The following is a 26,583-nucleotide window of genomic DNA, read 5'->3' as shown; positions in this document are numbered from 1 at the left end:
AAAATTCGATTCATTAATTCCATAAACGCAGCCGGGGCGTTGGTCAACCCAAAAGACATAACCGTAAATTCATAATGACCGTATCTAGTGCGAAAGGCTGTCTTAGGAATATCATGCTCTGCAACCCTTAATTGATAATATCCAGACCTCAAGTCAATCTTGGAGAATACACTTGCACCTCTCAGTTGATCAAATAAATCATCAATTCTCGGAAGAGGATATTTATTCTTTACCGTTACTTTATTCAGCCCATTGTAGTCAATACACAACCTTAAGCTTCCATCTTTCTTTTTCACAAATAAAACTGGAGCACCCCAAGGCGACGTACTAGGACGAATGTAAACTTTATCCAATAATTCCTGTAGTTGAAATTTAAGTTCAGCGAGTTCTAACGGTGCCATGCGATATGGGGCTCTTGATATTAGCTCGGCGCCTAACACAATATCAATAGTAAAATCCACCTCACGAGCTAGTGGCATACCAGGAATATCATCAGGAAATACATCAGGAAAATCTCGAACCACAGGAATATTTTGCTATTGTTGCTCCCCTTGCTTCAAATCTCTTACCTCACACAGATACACCGGATACCCCTTACGAATAAGTGCTTGAAATGATAGGGATGAAATTACCTTCATAGAAGGTTGTCTTGCCGATCCTGCATAGCTCACTTGTTCACCCATTGCTCCAACCAATGAAATTGATCTTTTTCGACAATCAAATTGAGCTTGATATGCCATTAACCAATCCATCCCCAGTATCACATCGAACTTGGATAACTTCATACTCAACAAGTTAGTAGCAAACTCAACTCCCCCAATCCTAATTGGAATTTGCATATAGAGTTCTCGGCACTCCAGTACTTCTCCTGATGGAAGTAAAACTTCCACTACCACTTCTACCGATGAATTCAGACCCAATCTTTTAACCAAACGTTTAGATATGAACGAGAACGTTGCACCCGAATCAAATAACACAAGAGCTGACAAACCGCAAACAAGAAATCTACCCGTTAAAACCTCACCTGGGTAATGATCAGCCTCTGTTTGGGTAACCACATTTATTCTGCCACGCTGGTCAGGTCCTCTGCCTAGCTGGCTAGATGATGGACGTGACTGGCTTCGACCACCTCGCCATGATGGTCCTAATCCTCTCCCCTATGACTGTGAAGATGGCGGCTACCATGGCCTAAATCTCGGTTCTGGAAACTCCCTTGCAGTTACCACACTCGGACATAGCCTGGCAATATGACCACTACCACCACACTTAAAACATGTTAATGGAAATTTATCACAACGGGTACCTGAATGACTTGTTCCACAACGTCGACAAACAACCCCCGATTGTTGAAACCTCTCTTGACTCGGTTCTTTAATCGAAATCCCTTTATACGATGGCCCAGACCTGAATATTTGCCATAATTTATTTTTACCCTTTGGTTCGTCCTCCACCTTAGCTTTTCCTTTATCTCGAAACTGATGTTGATACCCCATCTCCTTCTCACTGTTCTTCTGCCTGACTTCCTGCTTCTGATAGAATCGAGCAGCACGCTCGTAAGCCTCATACAACAAACTGATATCCAACACAGCTAAAGCTTCTTGAATCCTCTGCTGCAACCCATCTACAAAATGATCAACTCTATCTCGCTCACAGGAAAAGTAGTCAAGAACATACATCTCCAGCTCATTGAATTTTACAAAATAGTCTTCGACTGACATCGAACCCTGCTTCAAGTCCAGCAACTCTTGCTTCTTTGCTTTTCGAACATGTGACGGTATAAACCTAGCTTTTAATTTTGCTTTAAACTCATCTCAAGTCATATCCACTTGGTCCACTCCCGCAGCTTCCTCACCTAACCACCACCGATTTGCTCGACCTTCCAAGAAATAAGCCTCGATATTGACTCGTTGATCTGGTGGAACCTGAACAACACGAAATATCTTTTCCATCTTTTCAACCCAGAACTCAAGAACTCCAGGCTCTACAGAACCAGAATATGCTGGCTGGTTATGCCGCATCACAGCATCAATAAAACTCCTCTGTTGAGGCATCATCGCAACCATAAACTGCCGGAAGAAATCCTGATTAGGTTCCTCTATTGGTACATGCTCTGGCACAGGATATTGTGACTCATCAGACGAAGGATCTAGTTCTGGGCCTCGAATAGCCCTACATAAACCATCACCTCGAGAATTTGACATACTGCCCCCGACTTCCCTAATTCAATATCAACTCAGCAACACAACTAAACCAGATATAACATTAAAGCATAAACCACGTTAACATGAATGCACCCACAAAACCCAAACCTCGCCAAACCAATTCAATATCATAATTATTTTCAAAACCTTTTTTAATCCAAAGAGCCAAAATCTACCAAACCTAGGCTCTGATACCAACTTGTAACACCCCCAGTTGGCTCATATTGGAAATGCTACCGCCACACTGCATTATGAGGTCGTCACCTCCTACTTCGGACCACACAATACAGTGTTAAGGCTAAATTAACCATAATACAATATACGTAAGTTCACTCACTCAGCCCATCTTTCTATGTCTCGAGACGTCCCCTGTCTCGGATGTGCCATGCATACCTGAAACAAATATTTTCTTAAAAGCAGTCCAGAATTAAATCCATTTTAAGAACTAAAGTGAAATATGTTATTTCACACCTTTTTAAAATAAAGTTTAATTCCCGTTAATCATAAAATACGTGTCATGTCATGCCAATAGTGAAATGATGCAATACAGATATCAAACTCGACAACAATGCACACTCACATATATATATATATATCCGCCAAAGTGAGCAGCCGGAATAACCTCGGCTCCATAATCACAAGCTCACTACATCTGTCTAAGTGAGCAGCCGGAATACCCTCGGCCCCGTAATAACAAGCTCACTAGACCATCATCAATAAATAGCCGGAAAATCCTCGGCTCAAGGAAGGACCTGATAAACCCATAACAATATAACGGTCATCCGGTCACTTCCATATACCCACCATACCACTCCTACAATCAATACATGGATAGCCGAATGTTGTCGCCATTAACCACAAAACGCCCCATAGTCTGTGATGGCGAAGATAGGACCCCCACTGACTAGCCCTATCCCGTGTAATGTAGTAGAATCCGTGCAACCTGGAATCACCCAAGGGAAACCCGGAAACTCTACTCCTCCTCGCGCGCCCTAACGGGATCACGTTTGGAGTTTGGCATATGATCCTAAACTACCGGTAGACCTCACTAGTGATCAGTCCAATGAGTGGAACAACACCGAACACAAATGATTAGACCAAATACGTCTCAACTACAATGGGTCTAATCCCTGAATGGCCGTGCGACTAAGTCACCCAGTTGTCCGACTACTATCGTCCACTATCGCCAAAGTGTTACGGTACATCGGGGTCGAATATCCTAACCCTAGATGATGCCCTCGCCTAGCACTACCGCACACAGCGACTAGACGATAGATCCATAAAACACATCCGATAAACCGTGCAATATGTGTGCAACATGCCAAATAAGTGAATTTACCGAAAAGGGCTGGTGAGACAGCTCACCTATCCTCCTTCTCATAAATTCACCAACGCGATCAAATACGTATATCAAATATCATAGACCGTGAAGTCTCCCACATGCATACACACACACAAATATATATAAATATATACATGCAACAAAATGATTCACATAATATCACGTTAACATATTAATCAGAATCGCATGCATACCTAATTTCTTAAAATTAGATTTAATTCCCTACTGCTTACCTTTTATCGACACTCCCTAGCTCCCGTAATTTCACCAAAATCTCTTCCAACGTACACCTGCCCCATTATTTACTCAAATCAGCTGAGGTATATACTTATACATAGGAGCTACCTGCTTATTCAAAAGCTAATTTCTATAGTTAGCTCGTTGGGTTTCAAACTTTTATATTTAGCATACTACGATATTCTAGTTATAAAACTCTTATACCTCATAATATTTATATCGCCCGATTATTAAATAAAAATACCTAAAGATATGAATAAACAGGCAGGTGAAATACACTGCCTGTTTTCAATTCGGCTCGGATCGATACAAAATTCTCAGAATATAATACTAGGACTACGAATAGGCTATTAGCTAAAGAAATTCGTCGATTAAATAGCCAAATAGTCGGTTATGAATTTTTGAAGAATTTCTAATTTAATATTCCCAATATAGAAATTCATATTAAAATCCATAATTAAATTCTACGTATAACAAATAATACAATACCGAAGTCGGAATCGAAATCGGACGGCTAAATCTTTTTCTTTCTTTTTTTTTCTTCTTTCTTCTCCTTCGCATTTCTTCCTCTGCCTTCGTTCGCAGGTGTGTTGGTTTGTTTTATATGTATATATATAGTTATATTATTATTATATATTATATTATATTATATTATATTATATTGTTATTATTATTATTATATCTTCGTTATCATTCATCCTTATCATTATTATTATTATTATTATTATTATATTATATATATATTATATTTTATATTTATCTTTATCGATATTTATCCGTTTAACAGTCTTTTCAATCATAATCAATATATAAAATAGGAATAAAATTTGTTCCAAAATATTAATTTTTTAATTCCAAAATATTATAAAAATATTTATTTGCTATAATAATATTGTTTTATACACTCCAAAATCAGGGTATTACAATTAGACCCTGAAGAGACTGCCTAGCATCATTTATCAGATTTGTATGTTGATTTTTATGCGTGAATTGAGAACAAATTGAGGTTTGAAGCATATAGTAATCAAATTGAGGTAGTTATTGATTGATGTTATGCTTTGTAAAAACTTTAAGAATCATCATAATTTCTAATTTAACACAAGATATATGCGGTTCTCCATAAGTATGAATCATGATATTAGAGGCACGCATATACAAAATTAAGAAATATACTTTGGTGCACAAAATTTATGATTGGGTGTGAAGGAACTCCAAAATTTGAACAACAAACCTCCAATAAAGATATATGTTACTCATTTAACTAACTTACATACTTTTGACATGATTTCATGTACTTCTATTAGCGAATAAGCTTTATAAATAACTACACACATATTGTACATGTAATGAAAAGATTTGTACTCACCATATTGTCCTGAATGCACTGATGGACAAATTCATTATACACCTCAATGGCAAATGCTTACTTATAGTGTAGATAGTCCTAATATGTTTAATGTATAATATTTACTTCTCATACCTTCTAACATATATGTTCGTTTTGGATGTTTTTCCTAGTCTACAATATATTGATATGGACAAAACCAATAAAGAGTATGGGGACCAAGACATATCTCTTAAGTTATCTACTAACTCATCGCTATCTCTTACCATGATCCACAATATCATATGTTAGGTCAAATCTATCTTATGTGACATTATCATCCACCATTGAATACATGAACAAATGATCTCAATGATCGTTTCAATAGTATTAGTTGATAGACACCAATATTCGATGAAATTGCAATAATCTATTCAAACTATAGCCGTCTAAGCTAGCCACAGTCATGGCTGGGTGTCGAGAGACCTCTAAGTGGAAGCCACATACCCCCAATAAGGATAGTTGTTCCTCTATTTCACTAAGTTACATACTTCTAAATTGATTGAATGTACTCGTATGGAAGAATAGGCTTTAGAAGTAGTTTTATACATATTCAATGTATATTGAGAAGATATGTACTCACCAAATATTCTGAAAACACTAATGGATACATTATATGTACACATCAATGACTAATATGTTCACCATAGGATAAGAAGGTCCAATATGTCTTATGCGTAACATTTACTTACTATACCTTATAACACATTTCTTTTGTTAAGAGTTTCTTCCTCCTTTAAAAATGCTTGCACGGACAATCACAATACAAATAACATCATGCATCATCAGTTACGCACTAATTTCAAAATATCTATTATTATGGTTTACCATATGATATGTTACATCATATCTATCTTAAGTGATTGTTAAGAATAGGAACAAGAACAATAGTGTGTTCCCCAATTACCCTTAACCAATCGGGTAATTCACCAATATTTTATTTCATCCATAATCCCCAAAAGTCCTAAAGTAGGAATTTAAATACCATACTAAGCAATTCCAAATTTAGAAATAGTGTAAATGACAATAAATTAAAATTAAAATTAAAATTAAAGCCAATAAATTAGAATGTGAAATTAGAATTTCAAATAAAAATAACCCACGTAAGGTGGGTTCATGCCCATCTCCGTCGATGGTAAACTTGCAAGGGCCGACCCCCTTGCACCACATCAATTCCATCCCATTTGGAAATAACCTTGTCCTCAAGGTTGAAGTCTGAAAAGTTGTCCTTGAAAGTCCGGATGAGATATCCAAGTGGCCTCATCGAGGGATTGCCCATGCCACTTAACCAACAACTGTTCAACCGTTACCACGCCTTCTTGAACTACTCGTTGCGCTAACACCTCTTCGGGTTGAAACATTGGCCCTACGGGGAATTCCAAATTTGGCGGTAAATCCCTTTGCACAGGATCATCGTCCGCGACACATTTAAGTTGAGACATGTGGAACATCGGGCGAATGAGGCTAGATGTTGGTAGCGCCAAGCGACACGCAGCTGGTCCCACGTGTTCCTCCAAAAAAAATGGACCATAAAATTTGGGGGTGAGCTTATGATGAGTTTTTTCAACTACCGAATGTTGGCGATGTAGATGAACTTTCAAAAAAAACTTATCCCCCACTTGTTAATCAACCTCACGACGTTGCTGATTAGAAAATTTAGTCATGCGCTGTTGTGCTCTCTCCAAGGACTCTCGCAGTCGGCGCAACATCACATATCTACTGCTTAAAGCATTGGCTACTGCGGAAACCCCGACATTCATCTGGAAGAAACCATCGAATCATTGGAGGGAACCTACCATAAATAACCTCAAATGTAGTAATCTGAGCTGTAGTCTGGAAGGCTTTATTGTACCAATACTCCGCCCATGAAAGCCAACGTTGCCAATGCGTCGGTTCCTCACACACGAAACAGCACAAGTAAGTTTTTAAGACCCGTTTCAACACCTTCATTTGGCCATCTATTTCTGGATGATATGTACTACTAAAATTAAGTCTCGTCCCCGATAATATAAACAACTCCTCTTCTAGAAACTACTCAAAAATAGTGAATCCAGATCACTAAAAATTGATCTAGAAATCCCATGTAAGCGGACCACCTCTCTTGCGAACAATTCCGCCACCAAATGTGTTGTGATAGGTGGACGGATAGCTAAGAAAATGCCCATACTTGGACAACCGGTCAACTACTACCAAAATCGTTGTACACCCTTTCGACTTGGGCAAACAAGTAATGAAGTCCATCCAAATATCTTGCCATATCATTTCCGGAATAGGTAGCGGCTGAAGTAATCCCGCTGGTGACAATGCTTCATATCTTGTTTCTTGACATACTAAACACTGAGCCATATGGCGTTGTACACAACCAAACATGCCCCGCCAATAAACATTCATAGCAAGACGTCGGTAGGTGTGCAACACACCTGCGTGTCCCACGACAGGCGAGTCGTGGAATTCCTCCAACAAGCAAGGAATCCACTTGGAGTCGGAAGCTAGCACGAAACGGCCTTTGTATAATAGCCACCCCCTATCAACTCATAACCCGGATGGCGCGTCAGATCCACTTCTAGTGCTTTCCGGATTTCTTGTAAATACGGGTCTTGTATTTTTTCTGGGCATACATCCTCTAACCCCAACCATTCAGGCCCGCTGACAATGGTTAAGGATTTTTCCTCTGCCCTCCTTGAAAGAGCATCACTGCCGCATTATATCCAAGCAACTTCGCTACCCAAACGTATTGTGATGGAGTCGCAATATGCTGGGTAAGCCGATATTTCAAGCTTCAATGATCTGTCCGCACCACAAAACATCTCCCGATCAAGTAGGGCCGCCAATGCTGCACAATCAAAGCTAACCCATCATCTCAAGCTCATAAGCCGATCTAGAGAGGGTACGATATGCCAATGACTTACTATAATAAGCAATGGATCGCCTCTCCTGCATGAGTACGGCCCCTACACCAACACCCGAAGCGTCGCATTCCACGACTAACAGACGATAACACAGAGGCATCGCCAGTACCGGAGCCTCAGTTAAGGCCTTTTCAACTGCTGAAAGGCCTTTTCTGCCACAGAAGTCCATACAAAAACGACAGAGACTTCTTTCTTCAAGAGGGTCGTGACGGGCCAAGCAATAAGACCATACCCTCTCACAAACTTACGATAATAACAGTAAGACCTAAAAATCCCCAAACCTTTCGTACCGATCGGGGTCACGGCCAATCTACAATCGCGCACCTTCGCCGGATCCATCGCTACTCCGGCACTTGATATGACATGCCCCAAATATTTGATTTTAAGGCAACCGAATGCACACTCTTTCTTGTTAGTCCGAAACTAGTGCGTGTCTAAAATACAAAGGACTACTCTCAACTATGTGCGATGTTCTTCCCACGATCTACTATATATCAAGATATCATCGAATAAGCCTAACACGAACTTACGTAAGTACGGCCTGAACAATTCGTTCATAGTTGATTGGAAGGTTGCTGGCACATTCGTCAATCCGAATGGCATAATGCGTCTGAAACGCCGTCTTATGGACATCCAAGTCTACTACTCTGATCTGATGATATCCCGAGCACAAGTCAATCTTAAAAAAAACTACCGCATCCGCCAATTCATCCAATATTTTCTGAATTACCAGAATTGGTTATTTATCGGGAACCATAGACTTGTTTAATTCCACGTAGTCCACACACAATCTCCAACTACCATATTTCTTTTTTACCAACAAAATCGGGTTCGAAAATGCACTTGAGCTCCGTCGGATGATCTCCGCACGCAACATCTCCTCCACAACCTCTCTATCTCATCCTTTTGGGTGTGCTCATAACGGTAAGGGCGGACCGATTCTGGCTTCACACCCGGGGCTAGCTCAATCTGTTGGTCCGTTGTGCAACTCGGAGGCAAATCTCTTGGTTTCTCGAACATCACTGCATGCTGTGAAAGCACCTTATCTAATGTCCCTGTATGTTCTTCCATCAATTTTGCCGACGCTCCCTCTAGGAGGACTGCCCAAATTTTGGCCTCCGATATCTTGACTAGTGTTTTCAAGCTTACCGAATTCCAACACAACATCGGGCCCCCCTTAGCTCCACTTGACCGTCAGTTCCTTTGAAGTTTATGAAAAGCTCTGCCCAATTCAAATATAGTGAGCCACACAATACCGAAGATAACGTCCAAACCTCCTAAGGGAAACACGTAACAGTCTGGCACCGCCTTACACCCTGGTAGTCTGAGGGCTAAATTTTGACACACCCCTTCAGATTCCTTCCGGTGACCATCTCCCATTTGTACCCCAAATTTCCTGATCAGTTTTGAATGTAACACCAACCTGTCAACCAAGGAAGAACATATAAAGTTGTGGCTCGCTCCACTGTCCATTAATACAGTTATCTCTATGCCCTGAATAATGCCCCGTAACCCCATCGTGTGCGGACTAAACACCCAGTCATCGAATACACTGGAAAGTCCCCCAACTCTCCTTCGTGTTCCTTCTTGCATCCCTTCAGGCCGTCACCTCATAATATTCGTACTGTTGGAGAGCTAACTCCTCGTCGTCTTTAGTGATTAATACCTTTTGTTGCTTTAAGGGGATATCATGGCCCGGGGAGAAAGGTTTTTTGCAACAAAAACACAATCCTTTAGCGTAGTCCCTCCTATACCATGGGTGGAAGTCGGGTTAAAAGGGAACATGCCGTAGATTGTCCGGATGACCCCGAGCTCATGCCCACGGTCTGGCTCCCAGCCCTTAGGCCACTACCACTCACATTACTCATATATCCAAAAATTGGACTTCCGCCTGATGCTCGAGAAAACCCCCATGAACGGTTTCCGAAGGTACCAACTAATTGGCTCCCTCGCCTATCATTCTGCAAACTTAGGTTATCTTCGATGTCCTTCAAAAACTCCATTGTAGTCTCCAAATCAATGGGCCGTAGTAGACGAATCGAGCCCCAAATTGAACCCTTTAGGACAACCATAAAATACCCCAGGTAGTGCACTTCCGACAACCCGACTTTCTAACTGAACAAAGAGCGATATGTACTCATCCACCATTATATGTTGATTCACCTATGACAATCGCTCAAAATGGTTACCTTTAAAATGCGTGTCGAACCGCACCACTAGTGCATTTGTGAATTCTTACCATGGCAGCCCCGGGCAACGTGCGCGTAGCCATGTCACCCAATACAATGCCGGTTCTTCTATTACGACCATCGCCATTGCTACCTTTCGCTCCGGTGATGTGCCGTAAATCTCAAATTGTTGTTTAGCCCTTGCCACCCAGCTGATTGGGTCATCTCCGTCAAATGATGACGACTACACCGTCGTCCCACTATATGTCATGCACTCCCTTTCATCCCGCTCTGTCGTCGCCCTTGCGGCTGTTTCCGTATTGCCAATTGGCTGCGGCATGCCATCTTGCTGCCAGGTCGCCGCGCTCGTCGCATCAGCCGCCACCTCCGGTGCCTTCCCCCACATTGGTGTTCTATTCATCGGCTATATAGCTGGCTGCAGAAGAGATAGTCCCACCGTGATGCCGCAATTTCGGCGACTTGCGCTATATGCACATCCAACTTCAGTCCCTAAGCATTTAATTTCACATCTTGTGCATCCATCTTTTCCTTGATTTCATTATGATATGACTCCAATTTGTTCAAGCGCTCTCCGTGTGACACAACCATCTTGACAGAAATGGATCCAGCAGGTTGGACCAATTGTTAGGAATAGAAACAAGAACAACAGTGTGTTCCCCAATTACCCTTAACCAAACGGATAATTCACCAATATTTTATTTCATCCATAATCCCCAAAAGTCCTAAAGTAGGGATTTAAATACCATACTAAACAATTCCAAATTCAAAATAAGAATAACTGACAATAAATTAAAATTTAAGACAATAAATTAAAATTAAAGCTAATAAATTAGAATTTGAAATTTGAATTTCAAATAAACCTAACCCATAGAAGGTGGGTTCATGCCCGTTTCCGTCAAGGGTAAACTTGCAAGGGCCGAACCCCTTGTACCACATCAGTGACATTCTCATCCACATTGAATACATGAATAAGTAATCTCATAAGTCATTTTAAAAATATCCGTTAATAGACGCTAACTTTTGAGCCAATGAGTGTGATGTAATCAACTAGTAATTGTTTGATACAGTAACAATAAATGAAAAGTTCTGGATAGATAATTAAATACTCATATTTACAATAATTATACCTCTATACGAATATGAATACTTTCATACACAAAAGCGTAACTTCTTACTCGGATATGTATACCTCTAGTATTAATGAATATACTCTATGAACGTCACAATATACTAATATTTTCATTGTAATAACTCCATCGCAAAAATTAAATACTTGTATAAATAAATGTGATTTATGTTAATGTGATTTTAGATAAACGTTGGGGGTACACAATAGTCCATGTTATACTGTAACGAGTCCTTAGGGGACAAAAAAGACCTCAAGTATTACGTAAAATTTAATAAAAAAAATGTCATGTGCAATGTACTATCGTTGTTAATACTTATTACTCTTGTTCATATTTTATATAACTACAATGACTTGTAACGCACTTTCATTGTGAATTCACATACCTTTGTTTGTATTTAAAAATAATTAGTTCGGAATGATACGTGTCCCGATAAAATAGTTGTGTACGCCCAATAATATACAAGAGAATATAATTTAATGTTCAAATCATTCAATAATGGTTTCGTACACGAAATTACGTTCAATGTACAATATTACAAAAATAAAAGAAAATTCTAGCCACAAGATGACAAACCAGAAATACCTACGATAGAGCCTTCTTGCAACTTTGTCGGTTAAGACCTAGACGACCACAACGACCATATTTTTTAGACTGTTTCACCTGATGTGATTCAAACAGCTTCTTTTTTGCCGGCCTGGTTGGACAAAAGGCAATGACCTTGCTGAGCACATCCAACTATTCCACGACTCGACTATATTGTTTTCTATTATCCCTCAATGAGTCTATTGGAATAGAGAATTTGCCGAACACTAGAGCTGAGATTGTGCAATGAAGTTTTGGGCAAATGGCATGGCCTTCGCAATATACACTATATGTTGCTCAAAATTCTTCTGTTAGGGAGCATAACCAGCGTTGTTTAAAACAAACGTCTATCATCTCTTGTTGTACATCAAATATCTTTGCATTACATATCAAAAAACAATTACCTTGTTTTACATATTATAATTAATGATACATATATTCTACACATACCTGAGTGCGGAAGTTATCCACTAGATATCAAAGATAATATGCATGGCGGGGATGAACTTTAAAAATTCCAAGTGTTTATAAAAAGAAAATGTATTCTTTTTAGTTATATTGACCATCACCTTAAAGAATATACCTTATCATATCGGTATACACTGCTGAAAACCAACAAGATTTTAATATTATCCAATATATAAGTGCATCTATATTTTTTTATGCGAGACAGAGATCGGTCATTATCGACAAATTCAGAGGTCAAAAGATTCGGCCGTGAGGTATTTCTCATCTATGTTTGGGGAGGAGGATGATGCAGACACCACGAAGATGGATGATCTTATTGATCCGCCTCCGAAAATACCACCGGAGGAGAATTTGCAGCTTTTGGCATTGCCAATGCTTGTGGATATTAGGGAGGTGATGTTTTTTATTGATCCGGATAGCGTGGCCAGCCCGGATGGTTTTTCAGCGACCTTCTATAGGCATTGTTGGGTATAATAGGCCCAGATGTTCTAGCGGCGGTCTTGGACTTCTTTTCGGGAACTCCTCTCCCGAAATTTTATACGGTAACGACGATAGTTTTGATTCCGAAGAAAGAGGGTTCAATGTCTTGGGCGGATTGTAGGCCGATTAGCCTATGCAATGTGAGTAATAAAATCATTATGAAGCTGTTCACCGTTCGGCTTGGTTCCTTGTTGCCGAGACTCCTTTCCCCGTAATATTTTTATAGCGTTGGAGATGGTGCATGATTTGAACAATAGGGGGGTTGCCCATACTGTTTTGATGAAGTTGGATTTGAATAAAGTTTATGATTGGGTATCTTGGAGGTTTTTTAAGCATGCGCTTGTTCGATTTGGGTTTTCGGAGAGATTCGTTACGCTTGTCATGGGTTGTGTGGAGACCGTTTGGTATTCGGTGTTAGTGAATGTAGACTTGGGTGAATTTTTGAAATCTTCTCGAGGTGTGAGACAAGGAGATCCGTTATCGCCGACTTTATTTGTCTTGGCGGTGGATTTATTATCAAGAGAACTTGAGTGTTTGTTTTTTTAGGAACCCGGATCTCTTTTACCGATGCCGGGGTGGGTTTCGGCTATCTCACTTGGCGTATGCGGATGATGTTTTAATTTTTGCTAACGTCGATAGCTTGCGGATTGGTTCTTAGACGGACTTATACGATTATGCGTGGATCACCGGGCAAAAGGTGAATCGTCAAAAGAGCCATATAGTCTTTAGTCTCTAATGTTCGGAGGAAATTCGGGGGCTGCTTCGGATGGCTATAGGGTTTGGAGTTGCGGAACTTCTACTGAAGTACTTAGGAGCCCACTTTATATGGAAAATCGGCGGAACATCTTGTATGAGGAGCTCCTCGGCAAGCTCCGGAGGTACTTGGCAAAGTGGGATAGGGTCGTTATTTTGCATAGAGGTCGTCTTCAATTGATCCAGAGCACCCTTTTTTCTTTGTCCTTATACTTGCTACAAGTTTTTCAGCCACCGAATACAGTCCTTCACTCGATGGAGCAGTTGATTGCAAGGTTCTTTTATGGATTATACCATGGCCATCAACGGCGCAATTGGATTGCTTGGGAAGATACCACAAGGCTGGTGGAGGAAGGAGGCTTGGGTATTCGGAGGCTCTCGGATATTGCGGAGGCATTTTCTCATAAGTTTTGGTAGCGACTTCGGGATGGTTCTCGTTGTGGGCTCATGCTATGAAGACAAGTATTTCCGCACATCTTTTCCGGGGGACGCTCCATGCCGGAGTTATGATAGTCCAGTGTGAAAACGTTTGTACGGAGTTCGCCAGAAGACACTATCTCGGATTTTTTGGTGTCTAGGTCTGGGAGACTTTTTTTTAGGTGATATTTGGTGTGGGAAGCAGCCCCTATTGGCTTTTTGTGACACTCGCCTACCGGATTGTCTTGTTCGTGACATGTGGCGGAACAATTCTCGGAATTTGCAGAGATTGTGGACGTACCTCCCGGAGTCCTTTGTTCGCTGGGTTTCAAATGTCTCGGTTGATAGAGAGTTTGATGATCGGATAATATGGAGGGATTCTAGCTCCGGAGTTTTTACTACATCATTGGTTTGGGATTCTTGTCGGGAGGTTAGGCCGCAGAGTTGGCTTTGGGGAGTTTTATGGTCACGCCTCCTCACCCCTACGATGCCGATCTTTCTTTGGCATTTATTTCACCAACGATTGTTGGTGGATTAGGTCCTTAGACACTATGGTATATATATTGTATCGAAATGTCAATGTTGTCGATCGGAGGAGACAATCTCCCATCTTTTTTTGGAGTCGGCGGTCATTCGGCGAGTTTGGCACCACTTTGCGGAGCTTTTTCATATTTTTATGTCGGAGACACATGTTCCACACCTTGTAATATCTTCGTGGTGATTATCAACGATACATCTCAGAGCATCCGGGCTCTTATTCCCATGTTGATTATGTAGTTTACTTGGACCGTCCGGAACGACGCTAAACACCAAGGTATACTCTTTTCTTCCGATAAGATCATTTAGCGCGTGTATTTCCATTTACAGATATTGAGGCTTGCCGACATACTTTCTCGGAAGCATTGAGATGGAGATCTTGCATTGGCGACGCGCCCTGGGATTTGATATCCTTCACCGGCTCCTCGACCTCCGGTTCTTGTCCGATGGGAGGCTCCGTCATCGGGATGGTTCAAATTGAACACCGATGGTACATCATTGGGAAATCTTGGGCCGCCGGAAGCTGCAGGTATCATCCGGGATTCCTTAAGAGCGTCGGTCATTTTTTTCCAGTCGCTGATTTCTTTTGCAACGAATACTTTTACGGAGTTAGAGGCGATTCGGAAAGGTGCTGACTTGGCAGTCGAGCATGGTCTCTTGCAGATATGGATTGAGACAGATTCGGCGACAAGTATTGCTTTGATTTCTTCATCGACAGGACATTAGACTTTGCACATTGCCTTCTCCGACTTCGATTGCAGCTACGCGGCACTACTTGGTAGATTTTCTATATCTATCAAGAGGGAAACCAAGTGGTGGATACTCTATCGACAACAACTTGTTTTATCACGGGTTCCCATATCCTTAGTCCTTCAAAAATCCCGGCGGTGGCTCGTGGCTTTCTTCGGACATATGCAACTGGAGTCCCAAGCTTTAGCTTTTGGCGTTAGCTATCATGACTTGCTTTACTGATGATATCCGGCCTTAGTAATTTTTGCTTGTTTTATTACCTTGTTAAATTCTATTAATTTTAGCACTTGCTTACTTAGGCTAGACTTAGACCTTTTTAACGGGCTGGGCTACTTGTACTTGACTGTATTGCTTGTACCGGAAGAACTAAGTACAGCTTGATCCCCGTTTGGAGTCCTTAAACAGTCCACTTTGGCTCAAACGAATTGTAAAAAAAGAAAAAAAACAATTAAAATCATTATATATTGTAATCTTACCACCTGCCAAAAGTTACCTCCAGAAACGAGTCACTTTCATGTTTTAATCAAACCATACTGCAAAATTTGGTACAAACTTAGCCAACCTAATGTTGTTCATGGGGTATGTTGCCTGTAAGTAGGACATCTACTTGAGTCTGCGAAAAAAAGTCTCTACATGACCACACCACCATCAATCTTTAATACCTGTGATGGTTAAAACAACACAAGGTAGAAATTACTAGTTGCAGAATAAGTATGGCTGTGTGGAAGCAGAAGAATTCATATGTGAGCCAAGGCAGAAAATGGCAAATCCACACAACATATGCGGCAGTGATATGCATGCAATGCAAGATGGAAGGATATTCTTACCTGTCCAGTGATATAAGCAGCAGCAGGATTAAGGGCCAAGAATTCCACAAGCCCAGCCACCTCTTCTGGTTTGCCATACCTTCCTGAATATTTATATATATATGCACACAGAGCAAAATTCAGTCGGTGTTGCAATGGAATGATTCCGAAGGATTTAGAATACTTAAACGTCATCAAGGATTACTTAACAGATTTATCCTTCATATAGATAAGGATTAATGCTAGGTTAGTAACCCCCCTTATTACTTGAACTTAATTATTCTTAATTAAACTTAGTAATATAGAAAATAGCAGCCAATCTTATTCAACAGTGTGGCTAAGTTTTCAATATAAAATAAATTTAAAAAGTGATAAGTATGTGACTTATTAAACGATGAAGATATATGTTACCTACAAAACAAAACATTCTAAAAACTCAACAATGTATTAAATTTCATCAAAAGTATTTTAAATATAGAGCTTAACAATTCAACAATTTAATAATTCAGTATCAAGCATGCCTTTAATTTTATCAAAAGACCCCTTAAAAGTATCGAACAGTTTCTCTGAGTAACGTCAGTCTCCAAAACCACCACCTATTCTTAACATTTCCATTTACATTAATGAACATGAAAATATATGTCGGGTGTGTTTGTTTGGGGGTTTGGATTTTGGATTGGGATTTGAATAGTAAAAATTTTGAATTTGAATAGTTGTATGATGTGATATAAATAGGGTTTGATGTGATGTTTTGAATGTAAAATTGATTTTTAGTATAATATAAAAAATGAAAAATAGGTGTTTGATGTGATGTTTTTGGGGGGAAAAAATTGGATGAATAGTAGAAATCTTCCAAAATCCTTCAAACAAACACACCCGAAATAGGAAACCAGTCCAAAACCACCACCTACTCTTAACATTTCCAATTACATGACTGAACATGAAAATATATGAAATAGGAAACCAGTCCAATTCCAAGAAATATATACATTTAAAATAAAAAATGAGATAAAGATGGAAAAAGTAGGTCAACATGAAGCCATGATTTCCAGCAAAAATGACATGCAGGATAACATTTATCTTGCGGGGGAAAATGGAGGTGTAGCAGGTACAAGGGAAAGTGTGGAGCAAGAAAAATAAATAAGGAGTCAATTGAATCTGGTTATGTTCCATATCATGGTAAGAAAGATGGATAAAAATGTTATGGATAAGAGGAAACAAACCCAATGGAATTGCCTCCAGTATCTTTTTCTCAAAGTCTGTTCCCAGCTTGGCAGTCATATCAGATGCAATAAACCCAGGAGCAACTGCATTTACCTGTCAATACAAGCCTTTTTTATCATGATATCCTAAGTTGGTTGTGCAGCTCAAAAACATCTAATAATTACATTTACAGCTAAACTAAATAAAGTTTATATTTCCTGCAACTCACAGTAATGTTTCTGCTTGAGTACTCCTTAGCAACTGTCTTTGTGAACCCAATTACCCCAGCTTTTGCAGCACTATAATTGGCTTGCCCAACATTTCCGACAATGCCAACAACAGATGAAATATTTATTATCCTTCCCTAGCACAGCCAAATAACCAGCTAACATTAAAACCTTTCTACAAGTAAAATAAGTGAACTTGCATAATTGCATTGTAGACCCAGAGTGAGGTGTGCTCCTTTGTGTTTTGGTGGGATAAAATTCATTTTGGGTCTCTTTCATTCATCCTTGTGTCAATTTTAGTCATATTCTTAAAATAACAATTTTAATCACTTATCTATTAATATAATTTAATTTTTCCACAATTATCATTTCCTTGAAAAAATTAATATACTTATTATATGATCGCTATCCAAATACATCATTCTCATTTTATCCTTAAATTAATCTATATTATTTGTACCCCAATTATTTCCACCTAACCTTAAACTAACTATACGTCCATCCAAACAAGCCATTTGGACACAAACCTAAACATCCAATTCACACATCAATCTTTTATATTACACCAAACCAAATGCGCATACATAATCTTATTATTTTTACAATATCCGTTTATTAAAGCATTATACACCACAAAATTCAATTTCTCCTTATTCATCTTCAGTTTCATCAAAAATTTAAAAAAATAAATAAATAAATAAAAAACAAAAACAAAAATTGCCTTACAAAAATTACTCTCATTGTTGTACATGTCAATGACAATATATATACTCCTCCACATTCAACGCCATGCCCTTATCCACAAAAAATAAATAAATAAATAATAAAACAACAGCTCTTTCACTTTCTTATGCCAACAATTTAAGACAAGCGGCTAATAACTATGTTGTTTGGATAGGTGATTCTTAAATTGGGTGTTTAGGCTTTTTTTGAAATGACTTGTTCGGTAAGAATGTTTGAAAAAAAATACTTCCTTCGTCTCAATACAATAGTCTTGTTTACCATTTTTGTCCGTCCTAAAATAATAGTCTTATTTCCATAAACAACCATATCACCATAAAACTACACATACTTTTTCATTTTTATTATACAATTGTCACTACTTTTTACACTAATACACTCACAAGGGCAAAAAAAATCTTTTATTCATATTTTTTACCAACTACCAATATAATATTAATATTCCTTAAATCCCGTGTCCAATCCAATTAAGACTATATTTCTATCTGGGATGGAGGAATAATAAGTTGATTTAAGAAATGAGTAAGAATCATAAGTTTGGATGAAAATAATATAATAATTATTGTTATTAATATTTTTAAGAAATTAATAAATAAGGACTATAATTAACTAATTGAATGAATAAGGAATCAAAATTTTCATTTTAAAAATAGGACTAAAATTAAGACGAGTGAGTAAATGGACTAAAAATGTACTTTACTCTTTTTCTGGGTGTTTAGGCCATATTATTTTTCGGAATTAATAAAAATTTTGAATTGAAAATAAGTTTTACTGTGATGTTTTAAATATAGCGTACATATCTTTGACATAATATTTTAAATAAAAATAGAAATTTAGTACAAAGAAACAAGTATGAAAACACAAAGGAACACACCCAGCACTCCATATTATTCCTGAAAACAGCATGACAAATTGGATTACATTATGCTTCCTCTATCTTTAAGAATGAAATTTAAAAAACAATCGAAAGAAAGAAAAATGTCATATAAATTGAATGTTTTAACAGTCATACTGGAAAAAAAAAATGCGACGTGAACCTAAGAAAGATAATATAGATATACCTTCTTCTTTCTCATCATAATCTTGGCTGCAGCCTGCACGAATGAAAATATCTGATGTATAATAACTAAGAAAATTTTATGGTTAAATCAACAGATGTGACAAAAATTGACCTGCGTGCAAAGGAACACCCCGGTAAGATTGAGATCAATGACCTCCTGCCATTGAGATGTCTTCATTCTCATCAACAAACCATCCCTCGTGATTCCTGATATTTTTTTGAAAATTTTTTAAGAGACCAATGCCAAAATGTATTTGAACCAAGTAAGGTTCCCATTTTCACTACCTGCATTGTTGATCATTACATCTAGTGTTCCCCATGTATCAATTACCTGCAAAAGTTTAGATTCTGCATGATATGAAGAATGAGCTTTTTGAGATCAAATAAAATTAATCAAAAAATATCTTTACAGTCTTCATCATTGACTCAACATCTGCTTCTTTTGAGACATCTCCACCAAAACTAAGAGCTTGACCACCAGAAACCTCTATCTGCCAGAAGCAATGATATCAAATATAAATTCTTCAATATCATGTATTAAAACAATAAAAACTAAGGGTATAATCAAATCAGCAAAAATCTTGAAATTCAAGATAACTTAAGTGAAAGGCTTTTTCACTTTTACTTCACTGACATAGAACATAGTATAAGTAACAGATATGATCAATGTATGCTGAATGTGTGAATCGCCGGGGGGGGGTGAGAGAGAGAGAGGGGTGAGAGGTCATCTAAATTGTTGTGTAATAGCATATAATAAATCAAAAGTGTTGGAAATCACATAGCTTAATCTAGGAAGTAGGAACACATCTGTAAAGATTGAATCATAATGATCAGAAGGGCAGTTCATATGCACATGATCTCAAAGTATCCACTTGACATAACTTTTAGCAGGGCAGAGCTTCTGGGGAGATGACAATTGACAACTAAAAGAATCCTTATGATTATCTATTTGATTGCATGGTTATTATTACCTCTTTGCAAACTTCTTCGGCCTCCTTGGAAGACCTCGCATAATTAACCAGAACCTGTCATAATAGTCCACAATCAGTTTCATCACAATACAACAGAAAATTCAACCCACTGCATTAGCTCCATATGTTGCACTTGCTATCCATTGCATAACAAAGAGGTACAAAAAGGAAATGCATTCAATAGTGATGACTGGTCCTAAGCCATTTAGCAGTTTAAAATGTTCTCAAGGGTAACCAAAAGAGCAAAACCCAGAACCCATGCAGTGTATAACAAAGGTCTAGCTCGCACATAAGGCTCAGATAACTTGGCACCCCAATTAGAAATTTTTTATCAGGCACAGCATAAATCTTAAACCAATAATAAATGGCATCTACATTCTAAGTTACATAAAGATGAACCCTTGGAGAAAAGATAGAGAGAACCTTACAACCAGCTTTCCCCAGAGCCAAAGCAATAGCTTTCCCGATTCCTCTGGAGGCTCCAGTAACAACAACAACAGGACCCTCGGCTTTCTGTTCTGCTTCAGTAGTAAATTGTTCTACAGTGGCCACATGAGCCTTTATCCCTGCCCAATAATTCAAACAAAGGGCATTCTCGACAATAAGTTTGGTAACAAGCATCACAAAGACATGGATTTATGAGGTCTCAATCAGCAGAAATGAAAAGGACTTCAAAACTAGGGGCAAAAATCGATCACACATTTCCCCTCAATACCACTATGCCCTAAATAAAAGTAACGCTACTCGCCCGATGCCAAAAGCAAAGCATCTGCCCAATCGAAGGTATAATCGACCATGCCGGCGAGTCGAGTAGGAAGTACGAAAAGCCGACAAGTTCGACCTTATTAAAAATTAGAGTCCCAGATCCTGTACCTGATGAATAGACGGAGTGGAGGGATCGGCATTGCAGACTGAGAGATCCTGGAGGCTTGAACGGCAAGAAAACATGGCTGGAATTGAAGACTATACGGGGAAAAACTCGGCAGGAGCTAACGGCGGCGGCGGATCCAGCGGCGGAGACTGCGGCCATTCTGGAGATCACGGCAGGGTTTATAAGACAACGAAGCGAAGCGAGAGTCGCCACAGAAATGGAAACCACACGCACCGTTGTGGGGTTTCAATTATTCAAAATAGAAAAAGTTGACAAAAATTGGAGCAGCAGAGTAGACGCTATAGACTACAATTACAATTACAATTACAGAGCTGTGTCCGTCTCTCTATCTCCCTCTTTATCTCTCTCTCTTTCTAGGAAAGTCCGCAGGGCAGTTAGGTGTTAATCCGAATTTGAACCCTGTCGTGTCGTGGGAGTGACGTTCGCAAATGCAAATCGGTTCCTGCTTGGGCCAAAGTTCGCCCCAGTTTAATTGCGCGCGGCTACGATCCTTGCCCCAGTTTATTAGCCTCGTGACGTGTTTAGACATGTAATTATTATTTATTATTATTTATTTATTTATTTTTATCTCTTTTCACAAAGCTAAGTAGGTTTAAAAATTCATAAAAAAATACTTACATAATTTTTTTCTTGTCATTGATTTTTTTAAATTTTTTTCATATCAATAAATTTATTATTTTATTTAATAAAATAATTTAGTAAATAAAATTTCCATATTATAGAAATTGATTTAAAATAAATTATCAATTTGAATTGTTTAAATAATATTTTTTAAAATAAAATAATATATTTTTATTAAAAATCATATTGAATAAATAATATTAATTTAAATTTAAAATAATAAATATTAAAATAATCCAACCAACAATTCATCAAGATTTTACATATCAAAATCAAGTTAGATGAATCAAAAGTGAGGAATCCCCCTCAATTCATGCATCATCAATCAAAAAGACAGTAATAATAGTTTATGCCATATCACACAAAAAAAAAAAAAAAAAACACAAGTAAAATTCAACAATCCAAAGTTCATCAAGATATCAATCCATCAATTTTAAGATACGTTAAAAAAATACTACCCCCACAACTTGGCTTTCCTTGTCTCCCCCTGGATCTCCTTCCTCCAACTTTTCCCCCTTTGGAGACATCATCCAAATAGGTTGTCTTCATGTATGGTGAGAAGTGGAGGCTCCATAAGCCGCAACATCATCGTCCTTACCATTAGTGTTGTTTGCAGTAGGAGCCAACATTGGGATTCCAGGTAGTATGCGATATACTTGACCAAGCTCTTATTTGAAATTCAACATCACTTCACTATGTTTTTGAGCTTCAAGTTGCATACTCATAATTTTCTATTGCAGAAGTTGCACCAACGCCTCTCCAGTGAGGACAGATCCATCCTTGAAATCATTGTAAATATTGAAAGGTTGCACAATGGACCATGCGAGGAAATTTTCACTATCTCATTATCTTCATCTAGAATAACTTCATTTTTAGCAAGGGGAGTTGTGATGGGGGAAGGGTATGGCAGCCTAGTGTGCTTAAGAATTTTCCTTTTAGTAAATTCATGCATTTTAGTCAGAATTACACGGCTATAATTCACATGATCAACATATTTATCAATCGAATACACAACTTGCCCATATAAGTGGATAAGGATGGGGAGTTAGCTATGGGTAGGATATTAAAATCACAAATTGATAAATTTACTGATAATTCTCCGATAAGAGAGATGGACTCATGGCTTTCCTTCCAAATTGGGATGATTTCCCTCAAGAAATGGCTTTTACAATATCAGCAATGGACTCTATTAGGCAGCTACTCGGACACTCATCTAGATTGTTTCCCGACACCTTCAACAACCCATTGATCATTTTCGAAGACATATCAATCAACTTTCCACGCACATAGATTCATCAAAAACTTCTTGGGACAAGTTGGAGTAGAACCGAGAGAGCAAAGTTTCCCAATGCGTGAGTTGCTCGATTCCATATAGTTAAGGAACCCTAATTCCTTGTAAATAGGCCTGCCTATTCATTAAAAAAAAAAATCTTTTTAATAAACAGGCCGGCCTATTTATTATTATTATATTTTTATAAAATATTTTTTTATTATTATATATTAAAAATAATTTTCTATCTAATAATAATATTTACTAAATAATTTTAATTATAAATTTATTATAAAAAAATATAATTTTTTAACTTATATATATTAAATAATTGTATGTACTTTATTTTTTTTATTTCTAACTAAATTTAAAAATAAATAAATAAATAAAGTATTATGTAGTCTTTTAAATAGACTTGTAGGCCAGACCAGACTTTTAAAAAGGCTAGGCTCAGGCTTTTAAAAAACAATTTCAGACTAACAGACCAAACTTAGGCCAGATATTTTTAAAACGGGCCAAGCCTATTTATTCAAACCTGGCCTGGCCTGGCCTATTTCCACCCCTATTTTTTCAATTGTGGACTCTTTCTCATTTGAAATTTTGTTGCACAACTCCTCAAATACTTTGAAGGTATCGTTTTTTTTTTCTTTGAGAAAGTTCACCCAAGTGAACCTGGAGATGTCATCAAAGACAACAAATATATACTTCTTCCCTGCAATGCTTTCAACCTTAATTGGCCCCATCAAGACCGTGTGCAGAAGTTCTAAGCATCTATCTGTGCACATCGTTTAGTCAGTATGTTTATTGTCTTAGACAATCAACCTTAGAAAGCCGCCTAGGCAGACCCCGAACAATCTAAACGATGTTTTTTTGCAACAATCTACCAAAAATAATTTTTCAGCCTTAGATAGCCTAGGCAGACCCCGAACAACTCATTTCTTGCTTAATGGAATCAAATTCTGCACATTAGATACTCGAGCCTCAAATTCCATAAGGATAACTCTTCCTTTCTAGTCATCAATGCTACTTCACATCTTTTTTTTAAAAATGTAAAAATTATTCTTTAACTAAGAACCAACCATCACTTGATGATTTCCATCATAAAGTTTACAGGAATCTTTGGTAAAATTCACCTTTAGGCCTTCATCACAAAACTAGTTGATGTTAAAAAGGTTGGTGTTGAGGTTTTCCACCAAGTATACCTTTGATAAGTTGGGCAGATCATCAGCTTTGAGAGCACCATATCTGGTTATCTTTCATTTGACTCCATCTCCATAGATCACATGACCACAATCAATTTTATGGAAATCAGATTGAGTTCCCTTTGATTTGTCATGTGCCTCGAGCTCCACTGTCGAAGTACCAAGTTTTGTTTCATTCCAACAAGTGGTAGACAATGCAAAATTGCACATATTTGAAGAAATCTTTGGCTTCCATTCACGTGTGATGTTTTATTCTTCTTTTCATCTCCTCCGTGGGCTAGGAAATCTTCTTTCCTCCAAAGAGACCATAGACTTTTCTGTATTGATCAACTTTGTGTCCAACAAATCGACAATAACTGCAGTTCATGGGTTGTTTGGATGTTTTTCTGGCTGCCTTTTCTTCTCTTATTTCTTCTCCTTTTCTTTTTAAGAGTATGTTGTCGTGCTGCTTCTGTTGTTGCTTCCAGTAAATCATCTGAGAATTAGGAATTGCATGCATTAAATTTTATATTATATACGATAGTTATTTGATTATAATTGGATTCTACCTAATATATATATTATTTATTTATTATATGTAGGAAAAAAATAATAAAATTGGTGAATTTTGAGAAAAATAGAAAAAAATTTCAACAAAAGACCACCGAGTTAGTCATCTATACCCTTATGATATGGAAAGTCAATTCAAGGTCCAAAAGCCCAACTTCTACAAAAATAGGGCAAAAATAAAATAAAAAAGAGGTTGCAAGGATGGTCAGAATCAAGACTGCACATGCAAGAACAATAGACTAACTGATTCATAGATCGTATATAAGCAAATAGACAAGAGAATAACTTTTATGGTTTGAGGGACAATAATTTTTGTGCTTTTGTTTTTTAGATTTATGATTATTTTATAGAAGTTCTTTTCGAGTATCAGTATTTGCTTAATTATGGAAATAGAATTTAAAATTGTTAGATTGGTTAGATATTTTAGTACCAGTATTTAATCTAATCTAATAATCAACAGTCAATTCAAATAGGATATCCATAATTATATTCACATTTGAATATGTTACAACTAGGGATGGCAATGGGTCGGGTATGGGTCGGGTCCAGCCGGACCCGTGACCTGACCCGAATACACATGGTTGGACCTGAGACCCGAACTGGACCCGATTATACCCGGATCCGGCCCGAATAATACCCGACAAAACCTGATGGACCCGACAGACCCGAATTCTTTTTAAAATTTTTAAAATTTAACTTAAAATTGGACTCGAACCCAGACCCAGACCCGACATATATTAAAATTTATATATTTTATTCAAAAATATATAATAATATAATAAAATAATAAAAATAAATAAATAAAACTAAAAATGTATTTTTAATATAATTTATATTATTAAAAAATAATTTTTTTCATATATATAATTAATATATTAGTAATATATTAATCGCGTCCGGGTCCGGGTCCGGATAGGGTCCACCATTGGACCCGAGACCCAATCCGGACCCGATAAGGGTACACAATACCCGACTCGGATCTGGACCCGATGCCCGTATAATTGGACCTGATCCCAAATAAATGGGTCGGATCCGGGTTGGGTCTCGGGTCTACCCAGACCCATTGCCATCCCTAGTTACAACCGAATTGAATAGTTTCTTTCTAGGGGTTAAGAAATCAAATCTAATTGTTTCTCTTAGGTAATAATTATTTTGAATTGAGTTTTTCTAGATTGAAATATGATTAGAAAATAATTTCTATGAGCGTATCTAAGTTTATTAGCTTAACTATGAATAGTTGATGGGTGTGTCTTAATTGCCTACATTGTAAGAAGAAACTAGTTTTATAAGTTTATTGATAGCTATAACTAATTTATCTATAGTCTAACGAGAACTAAATTTATTAAATTAATGATAAAATATAAATACCAGGGATTAACTTCATTATCTTCAGAGCCAGACATTCTCCTTTGATAAGTAGTCCTCAATTAGTTTAATTGTAATCTTATTTTATTTTAATAGATAATATATATAAAAATCCCATATTTTATTTATTGCATCAAACATAAGAGAGTGAATCACATAATCCATGTGAAGATTAGTCCTCTGATTGTGTCCCGTTCTTCTTGCATAAATAAACTGCTATTTGATTTTGAGATCAGGAAGGTTGCACAAAAGCTGAGAAATAAAGATAGAGAACGAAAAGCTACTCAAGTTGCAAGT

At 37.7% G+C, this 26,583-nt stretch overlaps 1 protein-coding gene across 1 annotated transcript; it reads right to left on the bottom strand.

The window, feature by feature from the left end:
- Positions 1–15,822: 15,822 nt before the first annotated feature.
- On the bottom strand, positions 15,823–21,656 carry LOC127241413 (3-oxoacyl-[acyl-carrier-protein] reductase 4-like). The gene is made up of 11 exons (XM_051260449.1): positions 21,261–21,656; positions 20,811–20,953; positions 20,388–20,441; positions 19,827–19,907; positions 19,702–19,747; positions 19,529–19,623; positions 19,418–19,450; positions 17,618–17,752; positions 17,409–17,502; positions 16,207–16,289; positions 15,823–16,041 (listed from the first exon to the last, which is right to left on the bottom strand). Exons 1-11 carry the CDS (start codon positions 21,415–21,417, stop codon positions 16,009–16,011), a joined length of 954 nt encoding a protein of 317 aa, XP_051116406.1. The 5' UTR covers positions 21,418–21,656; the 3' UTR covers positions 15,823–16,008.
- Between the last annotated feature and the right edge of the window lie 4,927 nt (positions 21,657–26,583).

The sequence above is a fragment of the Andrographis paniculata genome, unplaced genomic scaffold, assembly GCF_009805555.1.
Source record: "Andrographis paniculata isolate CXL003 unplaced genomic scaffold, ASM980555v1 Contig82END, whole genome shotgun sequence".
NCBI lineage: Eukaryota > Viridiplantae > Streptophyta > Magnoliopsida > Lamiales > Acanthaceae > Andrographis > Andrographis paniculata.
The sequence above is the reverse complement of the archived record's forward strand: the minus strand, read 5'-3'. Positions and strand labels throughout refer to the sequence as shown.